The 25,322-nt window shown below is 48.3% G+C and overlaps 1 protein-coding gene across 2 annotated transcripts in view; it reads left to right on the top strand.

The window, feature by feature from the left end:
* LOC106591943 (netrin receptor DCC) overlaps positions 1-25,322 on the top strand; it is a 586,418-nt gene that overhangs the window by 329,306 nt on the left and 231,790 nt on the right. For both annotated transcript variants that reach the window (XM_082956999.1, XM_082956994.1), the window contains exons 6-7: positions 7,983-8,137; positions 8,414-8,534. In XM_082956999.1, the coding sequence (XP_082813125.1) occupies positions 7,983-8,137; positions 8,414-8,534 (276 nt within the window). The remainder of the gene's footprint in view (positions 1-7,982; positions 8,138-8,413; positions 8,535-25,322) is intronic.

Below are 25,322 nucleotides of genomic sequence, written 5' to 3'. Positions count from 1 at the left end.
ACAGGTGACCACACTAAAACACTCTCAAACGTAAAGTCTGTGATCTACGATTTCCTTGAGTGATCTTCTCTCGTTTACTCACACTTTCACTCTCTTTTTCTCTGTCGCTCACTCCCCTCTCTCTGTCTCTGTCTTTCTCTCTCTCTTTCCCTCATCCCCTCCCTCCCTCTCTCTCTCTGACTATATCCATATTGTGTACATCTATTTATTGTTTGCAACCAAATATTAAACTGTAGAGTTTTATACTCAATGTTGTAATTAAACAAACAGGACAGGACAGGCTTTATAGAAATATAACACAACGGAACAGAACAGAACAGAACAGAACAGAACAGAACAGGACAGGACAGGACAGGCTTTATAGAAATATAACACAACGGAACAGAACAGAACAGAACAGAACAGAACAGGACAGGACAGGACAGGACAGGACAGGACAGGACAGGACAGAACAGAACAGGACAGGACAGGACAGAACAGGACAGGACAGGACAGGACAGGACAGGACAGAACAGGACAGGACAGGCTTTATTGACCTATAACACAACAGAACCGGACAGGACAGGACAGAACAGGACAGAACAGAACAGGACAGGACAGGACAGAACAGGACAGGACAGGCTTTATTGACCTATAACACAACAGAACCGGACAGGACAGGACAGAACAGGACAGAACAGGACAGAACAGAACAGGACAGGACAGGACAGGACAGGCTTTATTGACCTATAACACAACAGAACAGGACAGGACAGGACAGGACAGGACAGGACAGGACAGGACAGGACAGGACAGGACAGGACAGGACAGAACAGAACAGGACAGGACAGGACAGGACAGGCTTTATTGACCTATAACACAACAGAACAGAACAGGACACAACAGAACAGGACAGAACAGGCCAGAACAGGACAGAACAGGACAGAACAGAACAGAACAGAACAGAACAGGACAGGACAGGACAGGACAGGACAGGACAGAACAGAACTGGACAGGCTTTATTGACCTATAACACAACACAACAGAACAGGACAGGACAGGACAGGACAGGACAGAACAGGACAGAACAGAACAGAACAGAACAGAACAGAACAGAACAGGACAGGACAGGACAGGACAGGACAGGACAGGACAGAACAGAACTGGACAGGCTTTATTGACCTATAACACAACACAACAGAACAGGACACAACAGAACAGGACAGAACAGAACAGAACAGGACAGGACAGGACAGAACAGGACAGGACAGGCTTTATAGAAATATAACACAACAGAACAGAACAGGACAGGACAGGACAGGACAGAACAGAACAGGACAGAACAGGACAGGACAGGACAGGACAGGCTTTATTGACCTATAACACAACACAACAGGACAGAACAGGACAGGACAGGACAGAACAGAACAGGACAGGACAGGACAGGACAGGACAGAACAGGACAGGACAGGACAGGCTTTATTGACCTATAAACAGAACAGAACAGAACAGAACAGGACAGAACAGGACAGGACAGGACAGGACAGGACAGGACAGGACAGGCTTTATTGACCTATAACACAACAGGACAGGACAGAACAGGACAGGACAGAACAGGACAGGACAGAACAGGACAGGACAGGACAGGACAGGACAGAACAGGACAGGACAGGACAGGACAGGACAGGACAGGACAGAACAGAACAGAACAGGACAGGACAGGACAGGACAGGACAGGACAGGACAGAACAGGCTTTATTGACCTATAACACAACAGACTTGAGGTAGAATACATGGATGAATGGAGAACAAATGAATGTATGTGCAAATCAGTGATTAGAAAGTGCTAGCAAGAGAATCAAATCGGTAATTAATTTCCTCGTTTGACATTTTCTTTGTTTGTCTACTGCTTGAAAATAACAGGGTTTGGAAGCAAGGCAGAATCAGAATATGTGTTGTTTAGTTTCTCAACTAGGCTTTAGTCATACAGTAATCACACACAGAATATCCATTCAGAGCTTCCCGAGTGGCGCAGCCGTCTAAGGCACTGCATCACAGTGCTTGAGGTGTCAAGCAGAAGTGCGGCTTGGCAGGGTCGTGTTTTCGGAGGACGCATGGCTCTCGATCTTCGCCTCTCAACGAGTCTGTATGGGAGTTGTAGCGATGGGACAAGACTGTAACTACCAATTGGATATCACTTTTTTTTTTTTTTTAAACAAGAAAATGATTATTCTTTCAGATGACTGAGGGTCTGTCCCAAACTGTACCATTTGTTCCTATGTAGTGAACTTCTTTTTGACCAAGGTACATTTGGGATACTACATCCTCTAGGGGGAAGCAGAGGCAGAATTACTTGTTCAGTCACCTTTTACATAATAATTCACATTTTCCTTGTTGCTACAGGATTATTTTCCTGTTTAAAGCACACAGGCTCAAATTAATATCCTACATGTGTAGTAGAACCAACTAGAAACTGAATGGATAAGTAGTCATAGTGCTGTAATATGAAGTCAATTCTGTCATCCACCTGATACTTGTTCCCAAGCTGTCATCCACTTCATCTTCTTCTGTATTCTGTTCCCCTGACCCTAACCCTTACCCTAACCTTAACCCTAGCCCTAACCTTAACCCTAAACCTAATCTTAATCTTAACCCTAACCAAAATAAACAGAAATCCTCTTAACCCTAACCTGAACCCGAACCCAAACCTTAACGCTAACCCTGACCCTAACCTTAACCCCACCTTTATCCTAACCTTAACCCTAACCTTAACCCCACCCTTATCCTAACTCTAACCCTAACCTTAACCCTAACCTTAACCCCACCTTTATCCTAACCTTAACCCTAACCTTAACCCCACCCTTATCCTAACTCTAACCCTAACCTTAACCCTAACCTTAACCCCACCTTTATCCTAACCTTAACCCTAACCTTAACCCCACCTTTATCCTAACCTTAACCCTAACCTTAACCCCACCTTTATCCTAACCTTAACCCTAACCTTAACCCCACCCTTATCCTAACTCTAACCCTAACCTTAACCCTAACCCTAACCCGAACCTTAACCCTGACCTTAACCCTAACCCTAACTCAAACCTTAACCCTGACCCTAACCTTAACCCTAACCTTAACCATAACCCTAACCCTAACCCCATATCGCTCTCTCTACAGTTCCTCCACAGTTCCTGAAATAACCCCAACCTTAACCTTAACCCTAACCCTGACCCTGACCGTAACCCTAACCTTAACCCTGACCCTAACCCTAACCTTAACCCTAACCCTAACCCTGTATCCCTCTCTGTACAGTAACCCTAACCCTGTATCCCTCTCTCTACAGTAACCCTAACCCTGTATCCCTCTCTCTACAGTAACCCTAACCCTGTATCCCTCTCTCTACAGTAACCCTAACCCTGTATCCCTCTCTCTACAGTAACCCTAACCCTGTATCCCTCTCTCTACAGTAACCCTAACCCTGTATCCCTCTCTGTACAGTAACCCTAACCCTGTATCCCTCTCTCTACAGTAACCCTAACCCTGTATCCCTCTCTCTACAGTAACCCTAACCCTGTATCCCTCTCTCTACAGTAACCCTAACCCTGTATCCCTCTCTCTACAGTAACCCTAACCCTGTATCCCTCTCTCTACAGTAACCCTAACCCTGTATCCCTCTCTCTACAGTAACCCTAACCCTGTATCCCTCTCTGTACAGTAACCCTAACCCTGTATCCCTCTCTCTACAGTAACCCTAACCCTAACCCTGTATCCCTCTCTCTACAGTAACCCTAACCCTGTATCCCTCTCTCTACAGTAACCCTAACCCTGTATCCCTCTCTCTACAGTAACCCTAACCCTGTATCCCTCTCTCTACAGTAACCCTAACCCTGTATCCCTCTCTCTACAGTAACCCTAACCCTGTATCCCTCTCTGTACAGTAACCCTAACCCTGTATCCCTCTCTCTACAGTAACCCTAACCCTGTATCCCTCTCTCTACAGTAACCCTAACCCTGTATCCCTCTCTCTACAGTAACCCTAACCCTGTATCCCTCTCTGTACAGTAACCCTAACCCTGTATCCCTCTCTCTACAGTAACCCTAACCCTGTATCCCTCTCTCTACAGTAACCCTAACCCTAACCATGTATCCCTCTCTAAAGTAACCCTAACCCTGTATCCCTCTCTCTACAGTAACCCTAACCCTGTATCCCTCTCTCTACAGTAACCCTAACCCTAACCATGTATCCCTCTCTAAAGTAACCCTAACCCTGTATCCCTCTCTCTACAGTAACCCTAACCCTGTATCCCTCTCTCTACAGTAACCCTAACCCTGTATCCCTCTCTCTACAGTAACCCTAACCCTGTATCCCTCTCTCTACAGTAACCCTAACCCTGTATCCCTCTCTCTACAGTAACCCTAACCCTGTATCCCTCTCTCTACAGTAACCCTAACCCTGTATCCCTCTCTCTACAGTAACCCTAACCCTGTATCCCTCTCTCTACAGTAACCCTAACCCTAACCCTGTAGCCCTCTCTCTACAGTAACCCTAACCCTGTACCCCTCTCTCTACAGTAACCCTAACCCTGTATCCCTCTCTCTACAGTAACCCTAACCCTGTATCCCTCTCTCTACAGTAACCCTAACCCTGTATCCCTCTCTCTACAGTAACCCTAACCCTGTATCCTTCTCTCTACAGTAACCCTAACCCTAACCCTGTATCCCTCTCTCTACAGTAACCCTAACCCTGTATCCCTCTCTCTACAGTAACCCTAACCCTGTATCCCTCTCTCTACAGTAACCCTAACCCTGTATCCCTCTCTCTACAGTAACCCTAACCCTGTATCCCTCTCTGTACAGTAACCCTAACCCTGTATCCCTCTCTCTACAGTAACCCTAACCCTAACCCTGTATCCCTCTCTCTACAGTAACCCTAACCCTGTATCCCTCTCTCTACAGTAACCCTAACCCTGTACCCCTCTCTCTACAGTAACCCTAACCCTGTATCCCTCTCTCTACAGTAACCCTAACCCTAACCCTGTATCCCTCTCTGTACAGTAACCCTAACCCTGTATCCCTCTCTCTACAGTAACCCTAACCCTGTATCCCTCTCTCTACAGTAACCCTAACCCTGTATCCCTCTCTCTACAGTAACCCTAACCCTGTATCCCTCTCTCTACAGTAACCCTAACCCTGTATCCCTCTCTCTACAGTAACCCTAACCCTGTATCCCTCTCTCTACAGTAACCCTAACCCTAACCCTGTATCCCTCTCTCTACAGTAACCCTAACCCTGTATCTCTCTCTACAGTAACCCTAACCCTGTATCCCTCTCTCTACAGTAACCCTAACCCTGTACCCCTCTCTCTACAGTAACCCTAACCCTGTACCCCTCTCTCTACAGTAACCCTAACCCTGTACCCCTCTCTCTACAGTAACCCTAACCCTGTACCCCTCTCTCTACAGTAACCCTAACCCTAACCCTGTATCCCTCTCTCTACAGTAACCCTAACCCTGTATCCCTCTCTCTACAGTAACCCTAACCCTGTACCCCTCTCTCTACAGTAACCCTAACCCTGTATCCCTCTCTGTACAGTAACCCTAACCCTGTATCCCTCTCTGTACAGTAACCCTAACCCTGTACCCCTCTCTCTACAGTAACCCTAACCCTGTATCCCTCTCTACAGTAACCCTAACCCTGTATCCCTCTCTCTACAGTAACCCTAACCCTAACCCTGTATCCCTCTCTCTACAGTAACCCTAACCCTGTACCCCTCTCTCTACAGTAACCCTAACCCTGTATCCCTCTCTGTACAGTAACCCTAACCCTGTATCCCTCTCTCTACAGTAACCCTAACCCTGTATCCCTCTCTGTACAGTAACCCTAACCCTGTATCCCTCTCTCTACAGTAACCCTAACCCGAACCTTAACCCTGACCTTAACCCTAACCCTAACTCAAACCTTAACCCTGACCCTAACCTTAACCCTAACCTTAACCATAACCCTAACCCTAACCCCATATCGCTCTCTCTACAGTTCCTCCACAGTTCCTGAAATAACCCCAACCTTAACCTTAACCCTAACCCTGACCCTGACCGTAACCCTAACCTTAACCCTGACCCTAACCCTAACCTTAACCCTAACCCTAACCCTGTATCCCTCTCTGTACAGTAACCCTAACCCTGTATCCCTCTCTCTACAGTAACCCTAACCCTGTATCCCTCTCTCTACAGTAACCCTAACCCTGTATCCCTCTCTCTACAGTAACCCTAACCCTGTATCCCTCTCTCTACAGTAACCCTAACCCTGTATCCCTCTCTCTACAGTAACCCTAACCCTGTATCCCTCTCTCTACAGTAACCCTAACCCTGTATCCCTCTCTGTACAGTAACCCTAACCCTGTATCCCTCTCTCTACAGTAACCCTAACCCTGTATCCCTCTCTCTACAGTAACCCTAACCCTGTATCCCTCTCTCTACAGTAACCCTAACCCTGTATCCCTCTCTCTACAGTAACCCTAACCCTGTACCCCTCTCTCTACAGTAACCCTAACCCTGTATCCCTCTCTCTACAGTAACCCTAACCCTGTATCCCTCTCTCTACAGTAACCCTAACCCTGTATCCCTCTCTCTACAGTAACCCTAACCCTGTATCCCTCTCTCTACAGTAACCCTAACCCTGTATCCCTCTCTCTACAGTAACCCTAACCCTGTATCCCTCTCTCTACAGTAACCCTAACCCTGTATCCCTCTCTGTACAGTAACCCTAACCCTGTATCCCTCTCTCTACAGTAACCCTAACCCTGTATCCCTCTCTCTACAGTAACCCTAACCCTGTATCCCTCTCTCTACAGTAACCCTAACCCTAACCCTGTACCCCTCTCTCTACAGTAACCCTAACCCTGTATCCCTCTCTCTACAGTAACCCTAACCCTAACCCTGTACCCCTCTCTCTACAGTAACCCTAACCCTGTATCCCTCTCTCTACAGTAACCCTAACCCTGTATCCCTCTCTCTACAGTAACCCTAACCCTGTATCCCTCTCTGTACAGTAACCCTAACCCTGTATCCCTCTCTCTACAGTAACCCTAACCCTGTATCCCTCTCTCTACAGTAACCCTAACCCTGTATCCCTCTCTCTACAGTAACCCTAACCCTGTATCCCTCTCTCTACAGTAACCCTAACCCTAACCCTGTATCCCTCTCTCTACAGTAACCCTAACCCTGTATCCCTCTCTCTACAGTAACCCTAACCCTGTATCCCTCTCTACAGTAACCCTAACCCTGTACCCCTCTCTCTACAGTAACCCTAACCCTGTATCCCTCTCTCTACAGTAACCCTAACCCTGTATCCCTCTCTCTACAGTAACCCTAACCCTGTATCCCTCTCTCTACAGTAACCCTAACCCTGTATCCCTCTCTCTACAGTAACCCTAACCCTGTACCCCTCTCTCTACAGTAACCCTAACCCTGTATCCCTCTCTCTACAGTAACCCTAACCCTGTATCCCTCTCTCTACAGTAACCCTAACCCTGTATCCCTCTCTCTACAGTAACCCTAACCCTGTATCCCTCTCTCTACAGTAACCCTAACCCTGTATCCCTCTCTCTACAGTAACCCTAACCCTGTATCCCTCTCTACAGTAACCCTAACCCTGTATCCCTCTCTCTACAGTAACCCTAACCCTGTATCTCTCTCTACAGTAACCCTAACCCTGTATCCCTCTCTCTACAGTAACCCTAACCCTGTATCCCTCTCTCTACAGTAACCCTAACCCTGTATCCCTCTCTCTACAGTAACCCTAACCCTGTACCCCTCTCTGTACAGTAACCCTAACCCTGTATCCCTCTCTCTACAGTAACCCTAACCCTGTATCCCTCTCTCTACAGTAACCCTAACCCTGTATCCCTCTCTCTACAGTAACCCTAACCCTGTATCCCTCTCTCTACAGTAACCCTAACCCTGTATCCCTCTCTCTACAGTAACCCTAACCCTGTACCCCTCTCTCTACAGTGCCACCCCAGTTCCTGAACTACCCCACCAACACGTATTCCTATGAGAGTACGGACATGGAGCTGGAGTGTGCTGTAACGGGGAACCCTCCTCCCACGGTGCGCTGGATGAAGAACGGAGAGGAGGTCATCCCCAGTGACTACTTCCAGATCGTTGTACGTCACACAAACCAAAGGACTGTGTGTGTGTGTGTGTGTGTGTGTGTGTGTGTGTGTGTGTGTGTGTGTGTGTGTGTGTGTGTGTGTGTGTGTGTGTGTGTGTGTGTGTGTGTGTCTGGGTGTGTGTGTGTGTGTGTGTGTGTGTGTGTGTGTGTGTGTGTGTACTGTAGGTCTTTTTGGAGTGATTGTCATTTAGCAGAAGACAACTTAACATTACATGTACGTACATTGAACAATCAAATAACATTGTAAGTGTTGTACCTTGGTTTTTAGGATGGCAGTAACCTCCAGATCCTTGGTCTGGTGAAGTCAGATGAAGGTTTCTATCAGTGTGTAGCTGAGAATGAAGCAGGGAACGCCCAGGCTATGGCCCAACTCATACTGAGAGAGCCAGGTAAGAGACAGCCCTAACCAGGCCATGTCGAGCTAAACTTCTCTCTCTGTGTCTCAGCTTAATGTCTCGCTCTGTGTGCTGCATCTCTCTCTCTCTCTCTCTCTCTCTCTCTCTCTCTCTCTCTCTGTGTCTCAGCTCCACCTCTCTCTCTCTCTCAGCTTAATACACACCAACACAGACCAATACACACCAATACACACCAATACACACCAATACACACCAACACACACCAATACACACCAACACCAATACACAGACCAATACACACCAATACACACCAATACACACCAATACACACCAACACCAATACACACCAACCTTTCCTCTATATCCCTCCTCACCCACCACTCCTCACCCTCCCCTCCTCACCCTCCCCTCCTCACCCTCCCCTCCGCCATCCCTCTTCCTCACCCTCCCCTCCTCGCCCTCTCCTCCTCACCCGCCCCTCCATTCCTCCTCCTCCTCACCCTCCCCTCCTCACCCTCCCCTCCATTCCTCCTCCTCCTCACCCTCCCCTCCTCACCCTCCCCTCCTCCATCCCTCCTCCTCACCCTTCACTCCTCCATTCCTCCTCCTCCTCCCCTCCTCACCCCCCCTTCCTCACCTTCCTCCTCCTCACCCTCCTCCTCCTCCCCTCCTCACCCCCCCTTCCTCACCCTCCTCCTCCTCCCCTCCTCACCCACCCTTCCTCACCCTCCTCCTCCTCCCCTCCTCACCCACCCTTCCTCACCCTCCTCACCCTCCCCTCCTCACCCTCCCCTCCATTCCTCCTCCTCCTCACCCTCCCCTCCTCACCCTCCCCTCCTCCATCCCTCTTCCTCACCCTCCCCTCCTCCATCCCTCTTCCTCACCCTCCCCTCCTCACCCTCCCCTCCTCACCCTCCCCTCCTCCATCCCTCTTCCTCACCCTCCCCTCCTCACCCTCTCCTCCTCACCCGCCCCTCCATTCCTCCTCACCCTCCCCTCCTCACCCTCCCCTCCTCACCCTCCCCTCCATTCCTCCTCCTCCTCACCCTCCCCTCCTCACCCTCCCCTCCTCCATCCCTCCTCCTCACCCTTCACTCCTCCATTCCTCCTCCCCTCCTCACCCCCCCTTCCTCACCCTCCTCCTCCTCACCCTCCTCTTCCTCCCCTCCTCACCCCCCTTCCACACCCTCCTCCTCCTCCACTCCTCACCCACCCTTCCTCACCCTCCTCCTCCTCCCCTCCTCACCCCCCCTTCCTCACCCTCCTCCTCCTCCCCTCCTCCATCCCTCCTCCTCACCCTTCACTCCTCTATTCCTCCTCCTCCTCCCCTCCTCACCCCCCCTTCCTCACCCTCCTCCTCCTCACCCTCCCCTCCTCACCCTCCTCCCCTCCTCACCCCCCCTTCCTCACCCTCCTCCTCCTCCCCTCCTCACCCCCCCTTCCTCACCCTCCTCCTCCTCACCCTTGCCAGCCTGGAGACAATGCGACACCAACTCCTTGTGACTCAAAGGATGTCCTAATATGGGCACCGAAGGCTTGTTTCTCTGTGACACAGAGTCTCCGTCTGGCCCGTAGACATAGAAAGGTCAGTGGGGGGACGCAGCAATGACTCAGTGATGCTGTTGATTTATTTTGACATTCACACGCAAAGTTGTTACTCAACGGAGAAGGGCAAAATTAGCATGTGTGAAATTATGTTTTGAGTCAGGGTCAGAGTTGGGTCATAAGCACCACAAACTCCTATTTGTTCAACTCCTATCTGTTCAACTCCAACTCTGTTCAACTCCCGTCTGTTCAATTCCTGTCTGTTCAACTCCTAGCTGTTCAACTCCTGTCTGTTCAACTCCTGTCTGTTCAACGTTCCCTTCCTGTCGTAGATACAGCACCCTGTTCCCTTCCTGTCATAGATACAGCGCCCCGTTCCCTTCCTGTCATAGATACAGCACCCCGTTCCCTTCCTGTCATAGATACAGCACCCCGTTCCCTTCCTGTCATAGATACAGCGCCCGTTCCCTTCCTGTCATAGATACAGCACCCCGTTCCCTTCCTGTCATAGATACAGCACCCCGTTCCCTTCCTCTCATAGATACAGCGCCCCGTTCCCTTCCTGTCATAGATACAGCACCCCGTTCCCTTCCTGTCATAGATACAGCACCCCGTTCCCTTCCTGTCATAGATACAGCACCCTGTTCCCTTCCTGTCATAGATACAGCACCCTGTTCCCTTCCTGTCATAGATACAGCGCCCCGTTCCCTTCCTGTCATAGATACAGCACCCCGTTCCCTTCCTGTCTTAGATACAGCACCCTGTTCCCTTCCTGTCATAGATACAGCACCCTGTTCCCTTCCTGTCATAGATAAAGCACCCCCGTTCCCTTCCTGTCATAGATACAGCACCCAGTTCCCTTCCTGTCATAGATACAGCAACCCGTTCCCTTCCTGTCATAGATACAGCACCCTGTTCCCTTCCTGTCATAGATACAGCACCCCGTTCCCTTCCTGTCATAGATACAGCACCCCGTTCCCTTCCTGTCATAGATACAGCGCCCTGTTCCCTTCCTGTCATAGATACAGCACCCCCGTTCCCTTCCTGTCATAGATACAGCACCCTGTTCCCTTCCTGTCATAGATACAGCACCCCGTTCCCTTCCTGTCATAGATACAGCACCCCCGTTCCCTTCCTATCATAGATACAGCACCCCCGTTCCCTTCCTATCATAGATACAGCACCCAGTTCCCTGCCTGTCTTAGATACAGCACCCTGTTCCCTTCCTGTCATAGATACAGCGCCCCGTTCCCTTCCTGTCATAGATACAGCACCCTGTTCCCTTCCTGTCATAGATACAGCGCCCCGTTCCCTTCCTGTCATAGATACAGTACCCTGTTCCCTTCCTGTCATAGATACAGCGCCCCGTTCCCTTCCTGTCATAGATACAGCACCCTGTTCCCTTCCTGTCATAGATACAGCGCCCCGTTCCCTTCCTGTCATAGATACAGCACCCTGTTCCCTTCCTGTCATAGATACAGCGCCCCGTTCCCTTCCTGTCATAGATACAGCACCCTGTTCCCTTCCTGTCATAGATACAGCGCCCCGTTCCCTTCCTGTCATAGATACAGCACCCTGTTCCCTTCCTGTCATAGATACAGCGCCCCGTTCCCTTCCTGTCATAGATACAGCACCCCGTTCCCTTTCTGTCATAGATACAGCGCCCCGTTCCCTTCCTGTCATAGATACAGCACCCCGTTCCCTTTCTGTCATAGATACAGCACCCCGTTCCCTTCCTGTCATAGATACAGCGCCCCGTTCCCTTCCTGTCATAGATACAGCACCCTGTTCCCTTCCTGTCATAGATACAGCACCCTGTTCCCTTCCTGTCATAGATACAGCACCCAGTTCCCTTCCTGTCATAGATACAGCACCCCGTTCCCTTCCTGTCATAGATACAGCACCCTGTTCCCTTCCTGTCATAGATACAGCACCCCGTTCCCTTCCTGTCATAGATACAGCGCCCTGTTCCCTTCCTGTCATAGATACAGCGCCCTGTTCACTTCCTGTCATAGATACAGCACCCCCGTTCCCTTTCTGTCATAGATACAGCACCCCGTTCCCTTCCTGTCATAGATACAGCACCCCGTTCCCTTCCTGTCATAGATACAGCGCCCTGTTCCCTTTCTGTCATAGATACAGCACCCCGTTCCCTTCCTGTCATAGATACAGCACCCCGTTCCCTTCCTGTCATAGATACAGCACCCCGTTCCCTTCCTGTCATAGATACATCACCCCGTCCCATTCCTGTCATAGATACAGCACCCTGTTCCCTTCCTATCATAGATACAGCCCCCTGTTCCCTTCCTATCATAGATACAGCACCCCGTTCCCTTCCTGTCATAGATACAGCGCCCCGTTCCCTTCCTGTCATAGATACAGCACCCTGTTCCCTTCCTGTCATAGATACAGCACCCCGTTCCCTTCCTGTCATAGATACAGCACCCTGTTCCCTTCCTGTCATAGATACAGCACCCCCGTTCCCTTCCTGTCATAGATACAGCACCCCCGTTCCCTTCCTATCATAGATACAGCACCCCCGTTCCCTTCCTATCATAGATACAGCACCCAGTTCCCTTCCTGTCTTAGATACAGCACCCTGTTCCCTTCCTGTCATAGATACAGCGCCCCGTTCCCTTCCTGTCATAGATACAGCACCCTGTTCCCTTCCTGTCATAGATACAGCACCCTGTTCCCTTCCTGTCATAGATACAGCACCCCGTTCCCTTCCTGTCATAGATACAGCGCCCCGTTCCCTTCCTGTCATAGATACAGCACCCTGTTCCCTTCCTGTCATAGATACAGCACCCCGTTCCCTTCCTGTCATAGATACAGCACCCTGTTCCCTTCCTGTCATAGATACAGCACCCCCGTTCCCTTCCTGTCATAGATACAGCACCCTGTTCCCTTCCTGTCATAGATACAGCACCCCATTCCCTTCCTGTCATAGATACAGCACCCCCGTTCCCTTCCTATCATAGATACAGCACCCCCGTTCCCTTCCTATCATAGATACAGCACCCAGTTCCCTTCCTGTCTTAGATACAGCACCCTGTTCCCTTCCTGTCATAGATACAGCGCCCCGTTCCCTTCCTGTCATAGATACAGCACCCTGTTCCCTTCCTGTCATAGATACAGCACCCTGTTCCCTTCCTGTCATAGATACAGCACCCTGTTCCCTTCCTGTCATAGATACAGCACCCTGTTCCCTTCCTGTCATAGATACAGCACCCCGTTCCCTTCCTATCATAGATACAGCACCCTGTTCCCTTCCTGTCATAGATACAGCGCCCCGTTCCCTTCCTGTCATATATACAGCACCCTGTTCCCTTCCTGTCATAGATACAGCGCCCCATTCCCTTCCTGTCATAGATACAGCACCCAGTTCCCTTCCTGTCATAGATACAGCACCCCGTTCCCTTCCTGTCATAGATACAGCACCCTGTTCCCTTCCTGTCATAGATACAGCACCCCGTTCCCTTCCTGTCATAGATACAGCACCCCGTTCCCTTCCTGTCATAGATACAGCGCCCTGTTCCCTTCCTGTCATACATACAGCACCCCCGTTCCCTTCCTGTCATAGATACAGCACCCCGTTCCCTTCCTGTCATAGATACAGCACCCCGTTCCCTTCCTGTCATAGATACAGCACCCCGTTCCCTTCCTGTCATAGATACAGCGCCCTGTTCCCTTCCTGTCATAGATACAGCACCCCCGTTCCCTTCCTGTCATAGATACAGCTCCCCTCGCCGTGTTCCCTTTCAACACCTGACCCAACAGCTGGAATGGTGTCTGCTGCTGTGCACGCTGGGTAACATCTGAGAGAGCAGGTCCTGTCCCCCTGTATCACAGCCACTGTCTGTTCTCCCAATGTCTTGTTGGGCTTCATTCAATTAGACGGTCTCCCTCTGGTATTCTCAGACGGTATCGGTGTGCTCTGACATGCTAAGCTACTGCTGTGTGTGTGTGTGTGTGTGTGTGTGTGTGTGTGTGTGTGTGTGTGTGTGTGTGTGTGTGTGTGTGTGTGTGTGTGTGTGTGTGTGTGTGTGTGTGTGTGTGTGTGTGTGTGTGTGTGTGTGTGTGTGTGTGTGTGTGTGTGTGGTGTACTCCGACATGGTGAGGTGGGAATCTTCCGGTGGTACTAGTGCCCTGTCTGTCTGTCTGTCTGTCTGTCTGTCTGTCTGTCTGTCTGTCTGTCTGTCTGTCTGTCTGTCTGTCTGTCTGTCGGATCTGAAGTTGTTATTTGTTGAATAATTTACCAGCATATGGAGACAGATTCAGATTTTGATCAGGTTGCCAAATGTGGGGCTGTTGGAGGAATACATGGCCCTTTATGGCTGTGATGGGGGGTTTTCTCTCATCTTTTTCAGCAAATGCAGGGGTGGGAGAGTTTTACCCTGCTTGTAAGGCTCTGTTACCGCCCATAAGTTAATTTAGCCTTTCACTCAATCCTGTCTTGTCTTACAAAGTTATTCTTTAATCACTGTCAAATCACTCAGCTGTAGCAGTTTCCATCCATTTAATGAGGAATGTTTCATTAAGGAAGTATTTCAACAGGAAGGAAAAGTGTTACCAATTAAAAAGCCCAGTGGGAGTCCGGCACTGTTACAGTCTTAATCTGTCACTGGGAACCTGTAGAATATCCTAGAGGAGAGAGACTTCCTTGTTTTCCTTCATTTTATTTTTTGAATCACTGCTCAAACAATGTGAGGTGTCTCCCCTGGGCCTTAGCTGAGAACAGCAGTAACAGCAGGCATAGATGACTGAGAAACTGAAAGTCTTTTTGACCAGGGCCCACGCTGACAAAGACTCACCGAATGAACAGAAAACAATCAGAGAAAGCCAGACTGACAGTTGGAGTCAGAAACCCCCAGCTACCGTCGCCATGGAAACCCCTGGCCAACAAACAATCCCCCCCCCCCCCCCCCCCTCCGCCGCCATGGCCCACAGCAGGCTCCATCAGCCAGTCAGCTGCTCCCATGAACCCGTGGGATCAGGTGAGGGGAGGGATTACCCCCGAGTTGGCCCTAGTGATGCCAGGCATTCTGTTACCCCAGCAACCCCCCCCCCCCCCCCCTCACCCTCCACCTCCTCGACCATTTCATATCAACACCTCTAGTCTCTCCTGACTCTTGTCGCCCAGTAATCCCATCACCCATCACCCCCCACCCACCCAACCCTCCCCCCTCACGTCTCGCCCAGTAACAAAGGGTAATAGAGCTATGGGTAACAGGCTTTACTAGGAGCGATACAGAAAAGGCTGGGACTTGATGGACACACAGGAGCCTGTTTGTTGGACCTCTCATTCTTGAGAGTGTTGATTGTGTCGACGTGATTCACACACATGGTGTTAATTATATCGGTGGGAACTTAAAGGGAAAGAGAGAGAGAGAGAGACGTGAGATGGTGAGAGAGAGTGTGTGAGTGACCTGTTGTAAACTGTGTGGAAGCACAATAAGACGTTCTGGACAGTAGCTGAGCATGATCGTTACAGAACCAGTGTGTTGGGTTTCATTCATAAAATTTAGGGAATTGAGACGATCTCGTGGAGACAGAGGAAGAGTGCTGAGTGTATAGAACCAGACTGTGTTCAGTATACCACCACAGATCAATAATGTTCAATACACCACCACAGATCAATAATGTTCATTACACCACCACAGATCAATAATGTTCAATACACCACCACAGATCAATAATGTTCATTACACCACCACCACAGATCAATAATGTTCATTACACCACCACCACAGATCAATAATGTTCATTACACCACCACAGATCAATAATGTTCAATACACCACCACCACAGATCAATAATGTTCAGTATACCACCACAGATCAATAATGTTCATTACACCACCACAGATCAATAATGTTCATTACACCACCACAGATCAATAATGTTCAATACACCACCACCACAGATCAATAATGTTCAGTATACCACCACAGATCAATAATGTTCATTACACCACCACAGATCAATAATGTTCATTACACCACCACAGATCAATAATGTTCAATACACCACCACCACAGATCAATAATGTTCATTACACCACCACCACAGATCAATAATGTTCAATACACCACCACCACAGATCAATAATGTTCAATACACCACCACAGATCAATAATGTTCATTACACCACCACAGATCAATAATGTTCAGTATACCACCACAGATCAATAATGTTCAATACACCACCACCACAGATCAATAATGTTCAATACACCACCACAGATCAATAATGTTCAGTATACCACCACCACAGATCAATAATGTTCAATACACCACCACCACAGATCAATAATGTTTAATACACCACCACCACAGATCAATAATGTTCAATACACCACCACAGATCAATAATGTTCATTACACCACCACAGATCAATAATGTTCAGTACACGACCACAGATCAAGAATGTTCAGTATACCACCACCACAGATCAATAATGTTCAGTATACCACCACCACAGATCAATAATGTTCAGTATACCACCACCACAGATCAATAATGTTCAGTATACCACCACAGATCAATAATGTTCAATACACCACCACCACAGATCAATAATGTTCAGTATACCACCACCACAGATCAATAATGTTCAGTATACCACCACAGATCAATAATGTTCAATACACCACCACAGATCATTCAGGTACTTCTCTGACAGAGTTCAGTGTGTCAAATCGGAGGGCCTGTTGCCCGGACATCTAGCAGTCTCTATGGGTGTGCCACAGGGTTCAATTCTTGGGCCGACTCTTTTCTCTGTACACATCAATGATGTCGCTCTTGCTGCTGGTGATTCTCTGATCCACCTCTACGCAGACGACACCATTCTGTATACTTCTGGCCCTTCTTTGGACACTGTATTAACTAACGTCCAGATGTTCTTCAATGCCATACAACTCTCCTTCCGTGGCCTCCAACTGCTCTTAAATGCATGTAAAACTAAATGCATGCTCTTCAACCGATCGCTGCCCACCTGCCCGCCCACCCAGCATCACTACTCTGGACGGCTCTGACTTAGAATACGTGGACAATTACAAATACCTAGGTGCCTGGTTAGACTGTAAACTCTCCTTCCAGACTCACATAAAATATCTCCCATCCAAAGTTAAATCTAGAATCGGCTTCCTATTTCGCAAAAAAGCATCCTTCACTCATGCTGCCAAACATATCCTCGTAAAACTGACCATCCTACCGATCCTCGACTTCGGCGAGCCTCCAACACTCTACTCAACAAATTGGATGCAGTCTATCACAGTGCCATCCATTTTGTCACCAAAGCCCCATATACTACCCACCACTGCGACCTGTATGATCTCGTTGGCTGGCCCTCGCTTCATACTCGCCAAACCCACTGGCTCCAGGTCATCTACAAGTCTCTGCTAGGTAAATCCCCGCCTTATCTCAGCTCACTGGTCACCATAGCAGCACCCATCTATAGCACGCGCTCCAGCAGGTATATCTCTCTGGTCACCCCCAAAGCCAATTCCTCCTTCGGTCGTCTTTCCTTCCAGTTCTCTGCTGCCAATGACTGGAACGAACTACAAAAATCTCTGAAGCTGGAGACTCATATCTCCCTCATTAGCTTTAAGCAACCGCTGTCAGAGCAGCTCACAGATCACTGCACCTGTACATAGCCCATCTGTAAATAGCCCATCCAATCTACCTCATCCCCTTATTGTATTTATTTATTTATCTTGCTCCTTTGCACCCCAGTATCTCTACTTGCACATTCATCTTCTGCACATCTACCATTCCAGTGTTTAATTGCTATACTGTAATTACTTTGCCACTATGGCCTATTTATTGCCTTACCTCTCTTATCCTACCTCATTTGCACATGCTGTATATAGATTTTTCTACTGTATTATTGATTGTATGTTTGTTTTACTCCATGTGTAACTCTGTGTTGTTGTATGTTGTCGAACTGCTTTGCTTTATCTTGGCCAGGTCGCAGTTGTAAATGAGAACTTGTTCTCAACTGGCCTACCTGGTTCAATAAAAGTGAAATATATATATATACATATTTTTAAATTTACACCACCACAGATATTTCAGGTAATTTACTCCACCACGGCACAGGGTGTTCCATTCATAATGAGTGTGTACCTTTCCACTGCCTATTAGGCTCACACTCCAACCCATCTTGTAGAGAAGTCAGGTGACCCTGCAGCTGCAGCCTTGGTCATTAGAGATAAGGCTACCATTTGGGACAGAAATGGTGTCGTTAGCCGTAGCACGAAGAACACACATTTAGGATAAAACAAGAAGCAAGTAGTGGTGATGATATGCATTTGTTTGATGCTGTTTATAGCCTGACCACATCAAGAAAACTTTAGAAAGCAATCTATATTCACTGGGCTTGGCGTTGTTTTGGCAACCAGAGAATCATCAGTCATTGAAATCAATAGCCTCAGATGTCCATGAGTTGCTCCGCTCTCTCTCTCTCTCCGTCTCTGTCTCTCTCTCTCTCTCTCTCTCTCTCTCTCTCTCCGTCTCTCCGTCTCTCTCTCTCGCTCTCTCTCTCTCACTCTCTCTCTCCTCTGTCTCTCTCGCTCTCTCTCTCGCTCTCTCTCTCTGTCTCTCTCTCCGTCTCTCTCTCTCGCTCTCTCTCTCACTCTCTCTCTCCTCTGTCTCTCTCGCTCTCTCTCTCTGTCTCTCTCTCTGTCTCTCTCTCTCTCTCTCTGTCTCTCTCTCTCTCTCTCGCTCTCTCGCTCTGTCTCTCTCTGTCTCTCTCTGTCTCTCTCTGTCTCTCTCTCTCTCCGTCTCTACGTCTCTCTCTCTCGCTCTCTCACTCTCTCTCTCTCTCTGTCTCCCTCGCTCTCTCTCTCTGTCTCTCTCTCTCTCTCTCTCTCTGTCTCTCTCTCTCTCTCGCTCTCTCGCTCTCTCGCTCTCTGGCTCTCTCACTCTCTGTCTCTGTCTCTCTCTCTCTGTCTCTCTCTGTCTCTCTCTGTCTCTCTCTCTCTCGCTCTCTCTCTCTGTCTCTCTCTCTATCTCTCTCTCTGTCTCTCTCTGTCTCTCTCTCTCTCTCTGTCTCTCTCTCTCTCCCTCTCTGTCTCTCTCTCTCTCTCTCTCTCTCAATCAATCAAATGCATTTTATAAAGCCCTTTTTACATCAGCAGATGTCACAAAGCGCTTATACAGAAACCCAGCCTAAAACCCCAAACAGCAAGCAGTGCTGATGTCCATCCATCCGCATGTCCATCCACAACAGACTAGATTTGATGTCATCTCGAAAAGTCTCCCAGAAGGCCCAGTCGCCCATAGGCAATCTGCTCTCCTCTGTCCATATTACACAATATTAGCCTCCCCTGTTCTCTTCCTAGCATCAGCCTTTGGCTTTGTCCCATATAGCATCATATTCCCTAGGGCACTACTTTGTCCCACATGCCATTATATTCCCTAGGGCACTACTTTGGAACAGGGAACTCTATATGCCATTAGGGACATAGTCTCTGCCTATCAAGTTACAAGCCAGTCTTTTCAACAATAGATACATGATTCGATTGAGTATTTTTATCAATTTTTCTGATTGTAAAGTGGTGAAGTGTATTTGTCATCATACTGAGAATGTCTTGGTAATGTCTGGCACATTTTAGTGGAGCAGAGTAGATATCTGGCAGTTCATTCATTATTGTAGTGGAGCAGAGTAGATATCTGGCAGTTCATTCGTTCATTATTGTGGTGGAACAGAGTAGATATGTGGCAGTTCATTCATTATTGTAGTGGAACAGAGTAGATATCTGGCAGTTCATTCATTATTGTAGTGGAACAGAGTAGATATCTGGCAGTTCATTCATTATTGTAGTGGAGCAGAGTAGATATCTGGCAGTTCATTCAGTATTGTAGTGGAACAGAGTAGATATCTGGCAGTTCATTCATTCATTCATTCATTCATTCATTCATTCATTCATTCATTCATTCATTATTGTAGTGGAGCAGAGTAGATATCTGGCAGTTCATTCATTATTGTAGTGGAGCAGAGTAGATATCTGGCAGTTCATTCATTCATTATTGTAGTGGAATAGAGTACATATCTGGCAGTTCATTCATTATTGTAGTGGAACAGAGTAGATATCTGGCAGTTCATTCATTCATTATTGTAGTGGAACAGAGTAGATATCTGGCAGTTCATTCATTCATTATTGTAGTGGAACAGAGTAGATATCTGGCAGTTCATTCATTATTGTAGTGGAACAGAGTAGATATCTGGCAGTTCATTCATTCATTATTGTAGTGGAACATAGTAGATATCTGGCAGTTCATTCATTCATTCATTCATTCATTCATTCATTCATTCATTCATTCATTCATTATTGTAGTGGAGCAGAGTAGATACCTGGCAGTTCATTCATTATTGTAGTGGAACAGAGTAGATATCTGGCAGTTCATTCATTCATTATTGTAGTGGAACAGAGTAGATATCTGGCAGTTCATTATTGTAGTGGAGCAGAGTAGATATCTGGCAGTTCATTCATTATTGTAGTGGAACAGAGTAGATATCTGGCAGTTCATTCATTATTGTAGTGGAACAGAGTAGATATCTGGCAGTTCATTCATTATTGTAGTGGAACAGAGTAGATATCTGGCAGTTCATTCATTCATTATTGTGGTGGAACAGAGTAGATATCTGGCAGTTCATTCATTATTGTAGTGGAACAGAGTAGATATCTGGCAGTTCATTCATTATTGTAGTGGAACAGAGTAGATATCTGGCAGTTCATTCATTCATTCATTATTGTAGTGGAACAGAGTATATTTTTGGCAGTTCATTCATTATTGTAGTGGAACAGAGTAGATATCTGGCAGTTCATTCATAATTGTTCCCTTTGAAATCCGGGAGGCTGGATGTTCAAGACTCTCGGGTTGTTGTTTTGATCTGTGCTGGCGGAACTTAACAAAGCTGTGAAGAGACAAAACATACACATTCTACCCAAGACAACCCAAGACTACCAAGCTACCCAAGACTACCCAAGACTACCCAGCTACCCAAGACTAACAAGCTACCCAAGACTACCCAAGACTACACAAGCTACCCAAGCTACCCAAGACTACCCAGCTACCCAAGACTAACAAGCTACCCAAGACTACCCAAGACTACACAAGCTACCCAAGCTACCCAAGACTACCCAGCTACCCAAGACTAACAAGCTACCCAAGACTACCCAAGACTACACAAGCTACTCAAGCTACCCAAGACTAACAAGCTACCCAAGACTACCCAAGACTACACAAGCTACCCAAGCTACCCAAGACTACATAAAACTTCCCAAGTTACCCAAGACTACACAGTCTACCAAAGACTACCAAAGCAACCCAAGACTACCCAAGACAAGCCAAGACTACAAATGTGCACAAACAAATGTGCACAAGCAATCACACACACTCTCTCTGTATCTCTCTCTCTCTCTCTCTCTCTCTCTCTCTCTCTCCTTCTCGTCCCTCTCTCCCACCCTTGCTGGCAGCTGCATTTTAAACGCTGGTATGTCTGCCGAAGGCTGAGCTTCCTGTCACACTCCAACAGATCCAACACAGGCACTTGACAGAGAGAGGGATGGAGGGAGAAAAAGCGTGATCGTTAGAGGGATTGAGAGATGGATAGAAATAAGGGGGGAGAAAGTGTAGTAGATATAGAGAGAGCAATAGATGGAGAGGGATGAGAGAGAGGGGGAGAGAGGGAGGGAGAGAGAGATGGAGAGAGGGGGAGAGGGATGAGAGCGGGGGAAAGGGGTGGAGAGAGGGGGGAGGGGGTGGGAGGGATAGAGAGATCAGGGGAGAGGGATGGAGAAAGGAATGAGAGAGGGGGAGAGGGAGGGAGAGAGGGAGGGAGAGAGGGAGGGAGGGAGAGATGGAGAGAGGGAGAGAGGGAGGGAGAGAGAGATGGAGAGAGGGAGGGAGGGAGAGATGGAGAGAGGGAGAGAGGGAGGGAGAGAGAGATGGAGAGAGGGAGGGAGAGGTATGAGAGAGAGTGGGAGAGAGGGAGGGAGAGCGGGGGGAGAGGGATGAGAGCGGGGGAAAGGGGTGGAGAGAGGGGTGAGGGGGTGGGAGAGGGATAGAGAGATCAGGGGAGAGGGATGGAGAAAGGAATGAGAGAGGGGGAGAGGGAGGGAGGGAGAGAGGGAGGGAGATATGGAGAGAGGGAGGGAGAGAGGGGGAAGAGGGATGGTATATTTGGTATTTGGTAATTTATTAGGATCCCCATTAGCTGTTGCAAAAGCAGCAGCTACTCTTCCTGGGGTCCACACAGAACATGAAACATGACATAATACAGAACATTACTAGACAAGGACAGACTACATGCATTTTGTTTAAGGCACATGTAGACTACATATCAGAGCATACACACTAACTATCGAGGTCCAATAGGGGAGAGGCGTTGTGCCTTTTTTTTTTTGAACCCAGGTTTTGCTGTTTATTTGAGCAATATGAGATGGAAGGAAGTTCCATGCAATAAGGGCTCTATATAATACTGTCCGCTTTCTTGAATTTGTTCTGGATTTTGGGACTGTGAAAAGACCCCTGGTGGCATGTCTGGTGGGATAAGTGTGTGTGTCAGAGCTGTGTGTAAGTTGACTATGCAAACAATTAGGGATTTTCAACACATGAAATGTTTCTTATAAAAAGAAGAAGTGATGCAGTCAGTCTCTCCTCAACTCTTAGCCAAGAGAGACTGGCATGCATAGTATTTATATCAGCCCTCTGATTACAATTAAGAGCAAAAGAGAGAGGGGGAGAGAGGATGGAGAGAGGGGTAGATGGATAGAGAGATCAGGGTAGAAGGATGGAGAGACGAGTGGAGAGAGGGGGAAGGGGATGGAGAAAGGGGATGGAAAGAGGATTGGAGAGGAATGGGGAAAGAGATGAAGAGGGATGAAGAGAGGGATTGAGAGAGGGGGGAGAGGGATGGAGAGAGAGATGGGGAGAGAGAGGGAGAATTAGAGAGGCAGAAAAAAGAAGTAGAGAATACAGAGGAGAATAGAGAGGGAGGGAAGGAAAGAAGGAGGAAGGACACCAACACCTGATAGCAATTGCAGTCAGAACTGATCCTGATCATGCCTGTTGTGATCCAGACCAGGTTTCCGCTGTGACATCACTGCAGAGAGCATTAGTGCTGTGAGGACTATAAAACACACTACTCTACAGGGAGGGAGGGAGAGGGAGAGGGAGAGAGAGGGAGGGAGGGAGGGAGGGAGGGAGGGAGAGAGAGAGAGGGAGGGAGGGGAGGGAGGGAGGGAGGGGGAGAGAGATATAAAGCAACCATTTGGCTCGAGTTTTTAATTCCCATCAACCAGATTGGCCTCTGTTCTCTTCATCTATGTAACACCAGTCGATGAGGGACAGTGTGGTTGATCCAATACAACAGCTGACTGAGGAATGACTGTCAACCTGGAATGTTTAGGTAGTTTGAGATAATCATTGTTTGTATATGTCTGGAGTCTGTGTAGAAGCGTGATTGCCAATGGAACGATGACAACAACATGACGTTAAGACAGTGACAAACGCAGTGGAGCGTTTTCTACTTGGTGAGGAAGACCAAACTCCTCCCACTGTTACCGCTACATAGAGTCGCAATTCAACGGCTCAAACACGAGATGTATGTGGCAGGGTCTACAGTCAATCACGGATTACAAAAAGAAAACCAGCCCCGTCGCGGACATCGACGTCTTGCTCCCAGACATATTAAACAACTTCTTTGCTCGCTTTGAGGACGATACAGTGCCACTGACACGGCCCACTACCAAAACCTGTGGTCTCTCCTTCACCGTGGCCAACGTGACGAAAACTTTTAAACGTGTTAACCCTCGCAAGGCTGCCGGCCCAGACGACATCCCCAGCCGCGTCCTCAGAGCATGCGCAGACCAGCTGGCTGGTGTGTTTACGGACATATTCAATCAATCCTTATCCCAGTCTGTTGTCTCCACATGCTTCAAGATGGCCACCATTGTTCCTGTTCTCAAGAAAGCTAAGGTAACTGAGCTAAACGGCTATCACCGCGTAGCACTCACTTCCGTCATCATGAAATGCTTTGAGAGACTAGTCAAGGACCATATCACCTCCACCATACCTGACACCCTAGATCCACTCCAATTTGCTTACCGCCCCCAATAGGTCCACAGACGGCGCAATCACACTGCACACTGCCCTATCCCATTTGGACAAGAGGAATACCTATGTAAGAATGCTGTTCATCGATTACAGCTCAGCATTTAACACCATAGTACCCTCCAAACTCGTCATTAAGCTCGAGACCCTGGGTCTCGACCCCGCCCTGTGCAACTGGGTCCTGACGGGCCGCCCCCAGGTGGTGAGGGTAGGAAACAACATCTCCACTTCGCTGATCCTCAACACTGGGGCCCCACAAGGGTGTGTTCTCAGCCCCCTCCTGTACTCCCTGTTCACCCATGACTACGTGGCCATGCACGCCTCCAACTCATCCTTCAAGTTTGTAGACGACACATCAGTACTGGGCTTGATTACCAACAACGACGAGACAGCCTACAGGGAGGAGGTGAAGGCCCTCGGAGTGGGGTGTCAGGAAAACAACCTCACACTCAATGTCAACAAAACAAAGGAGATGATCGTGGACTTCAGGAAACAGCAGAGGGAGCAGCCCCCTATCCACATCGAAGGAACAGTAGTGGAGAAGGTGGAAAGTTTTAAGTTCCTCGGCGTACACATCACGGACAAACTGAAATGGCCCACCCACACAGACAGCATGGTGAATAAGGCACAGCAGCGCCTCTTCAACCTCAGGAGGCTGAAGAAATTTGACTTGTCACCAAAAACACTCACAAACTTTTACAGATGCACAATCGAGAGCATCCTGTCAGGCTGTATCACCGTCTGGTACGGCAACTGCTCCGCCCGCAAACGTAAGGCTCTTCAGAGGGTAGTGAGGTCTGCACAACGCATCACCGGGGGTAAACTACCTGCCCTCCAGGACACCTACACCACCCAATGTCACAGGAAGGCCAAAAAGATCATCAAGGACAACAACCACCCGAGCCACTGTCTGTTCACCCCGCTATCATCCAGAATGCGAGGTCAGTACAGGTGCATCAAAGCTGGGACCAAGAGACTGAAAAACAGCTTCTATCTCAAGGCCATTAGACTGTTAAACAGCCATCACTAACATCGAGTGGCTGATGCCAACATACTGACTCAACTCTAGCCACTTTAATAATTAAGAATTGGATGTAATAAATGTATCACTAGTCACTTTAAACAATGCCACTTTATATAATATTTACAT

Source organism: Salmo salar, chromosome 01 (assembly GCF_965601325.2).
Source record: "Salmo salar chromosome 01, fSalSal1, whole genome shotgun sequence".
Classification (NCBI taxonomy): Eukaryota; Metazoa; Chordata; class Actinopteri; order Salmoniformes; family Salmonidae; genus Salmo; species Salmo salar.
The sequence above is the reverse complement of the archived record's forward strand: the minus strand, read 5'-3'. Positions and strand labels throughout refer to the sequence as shown.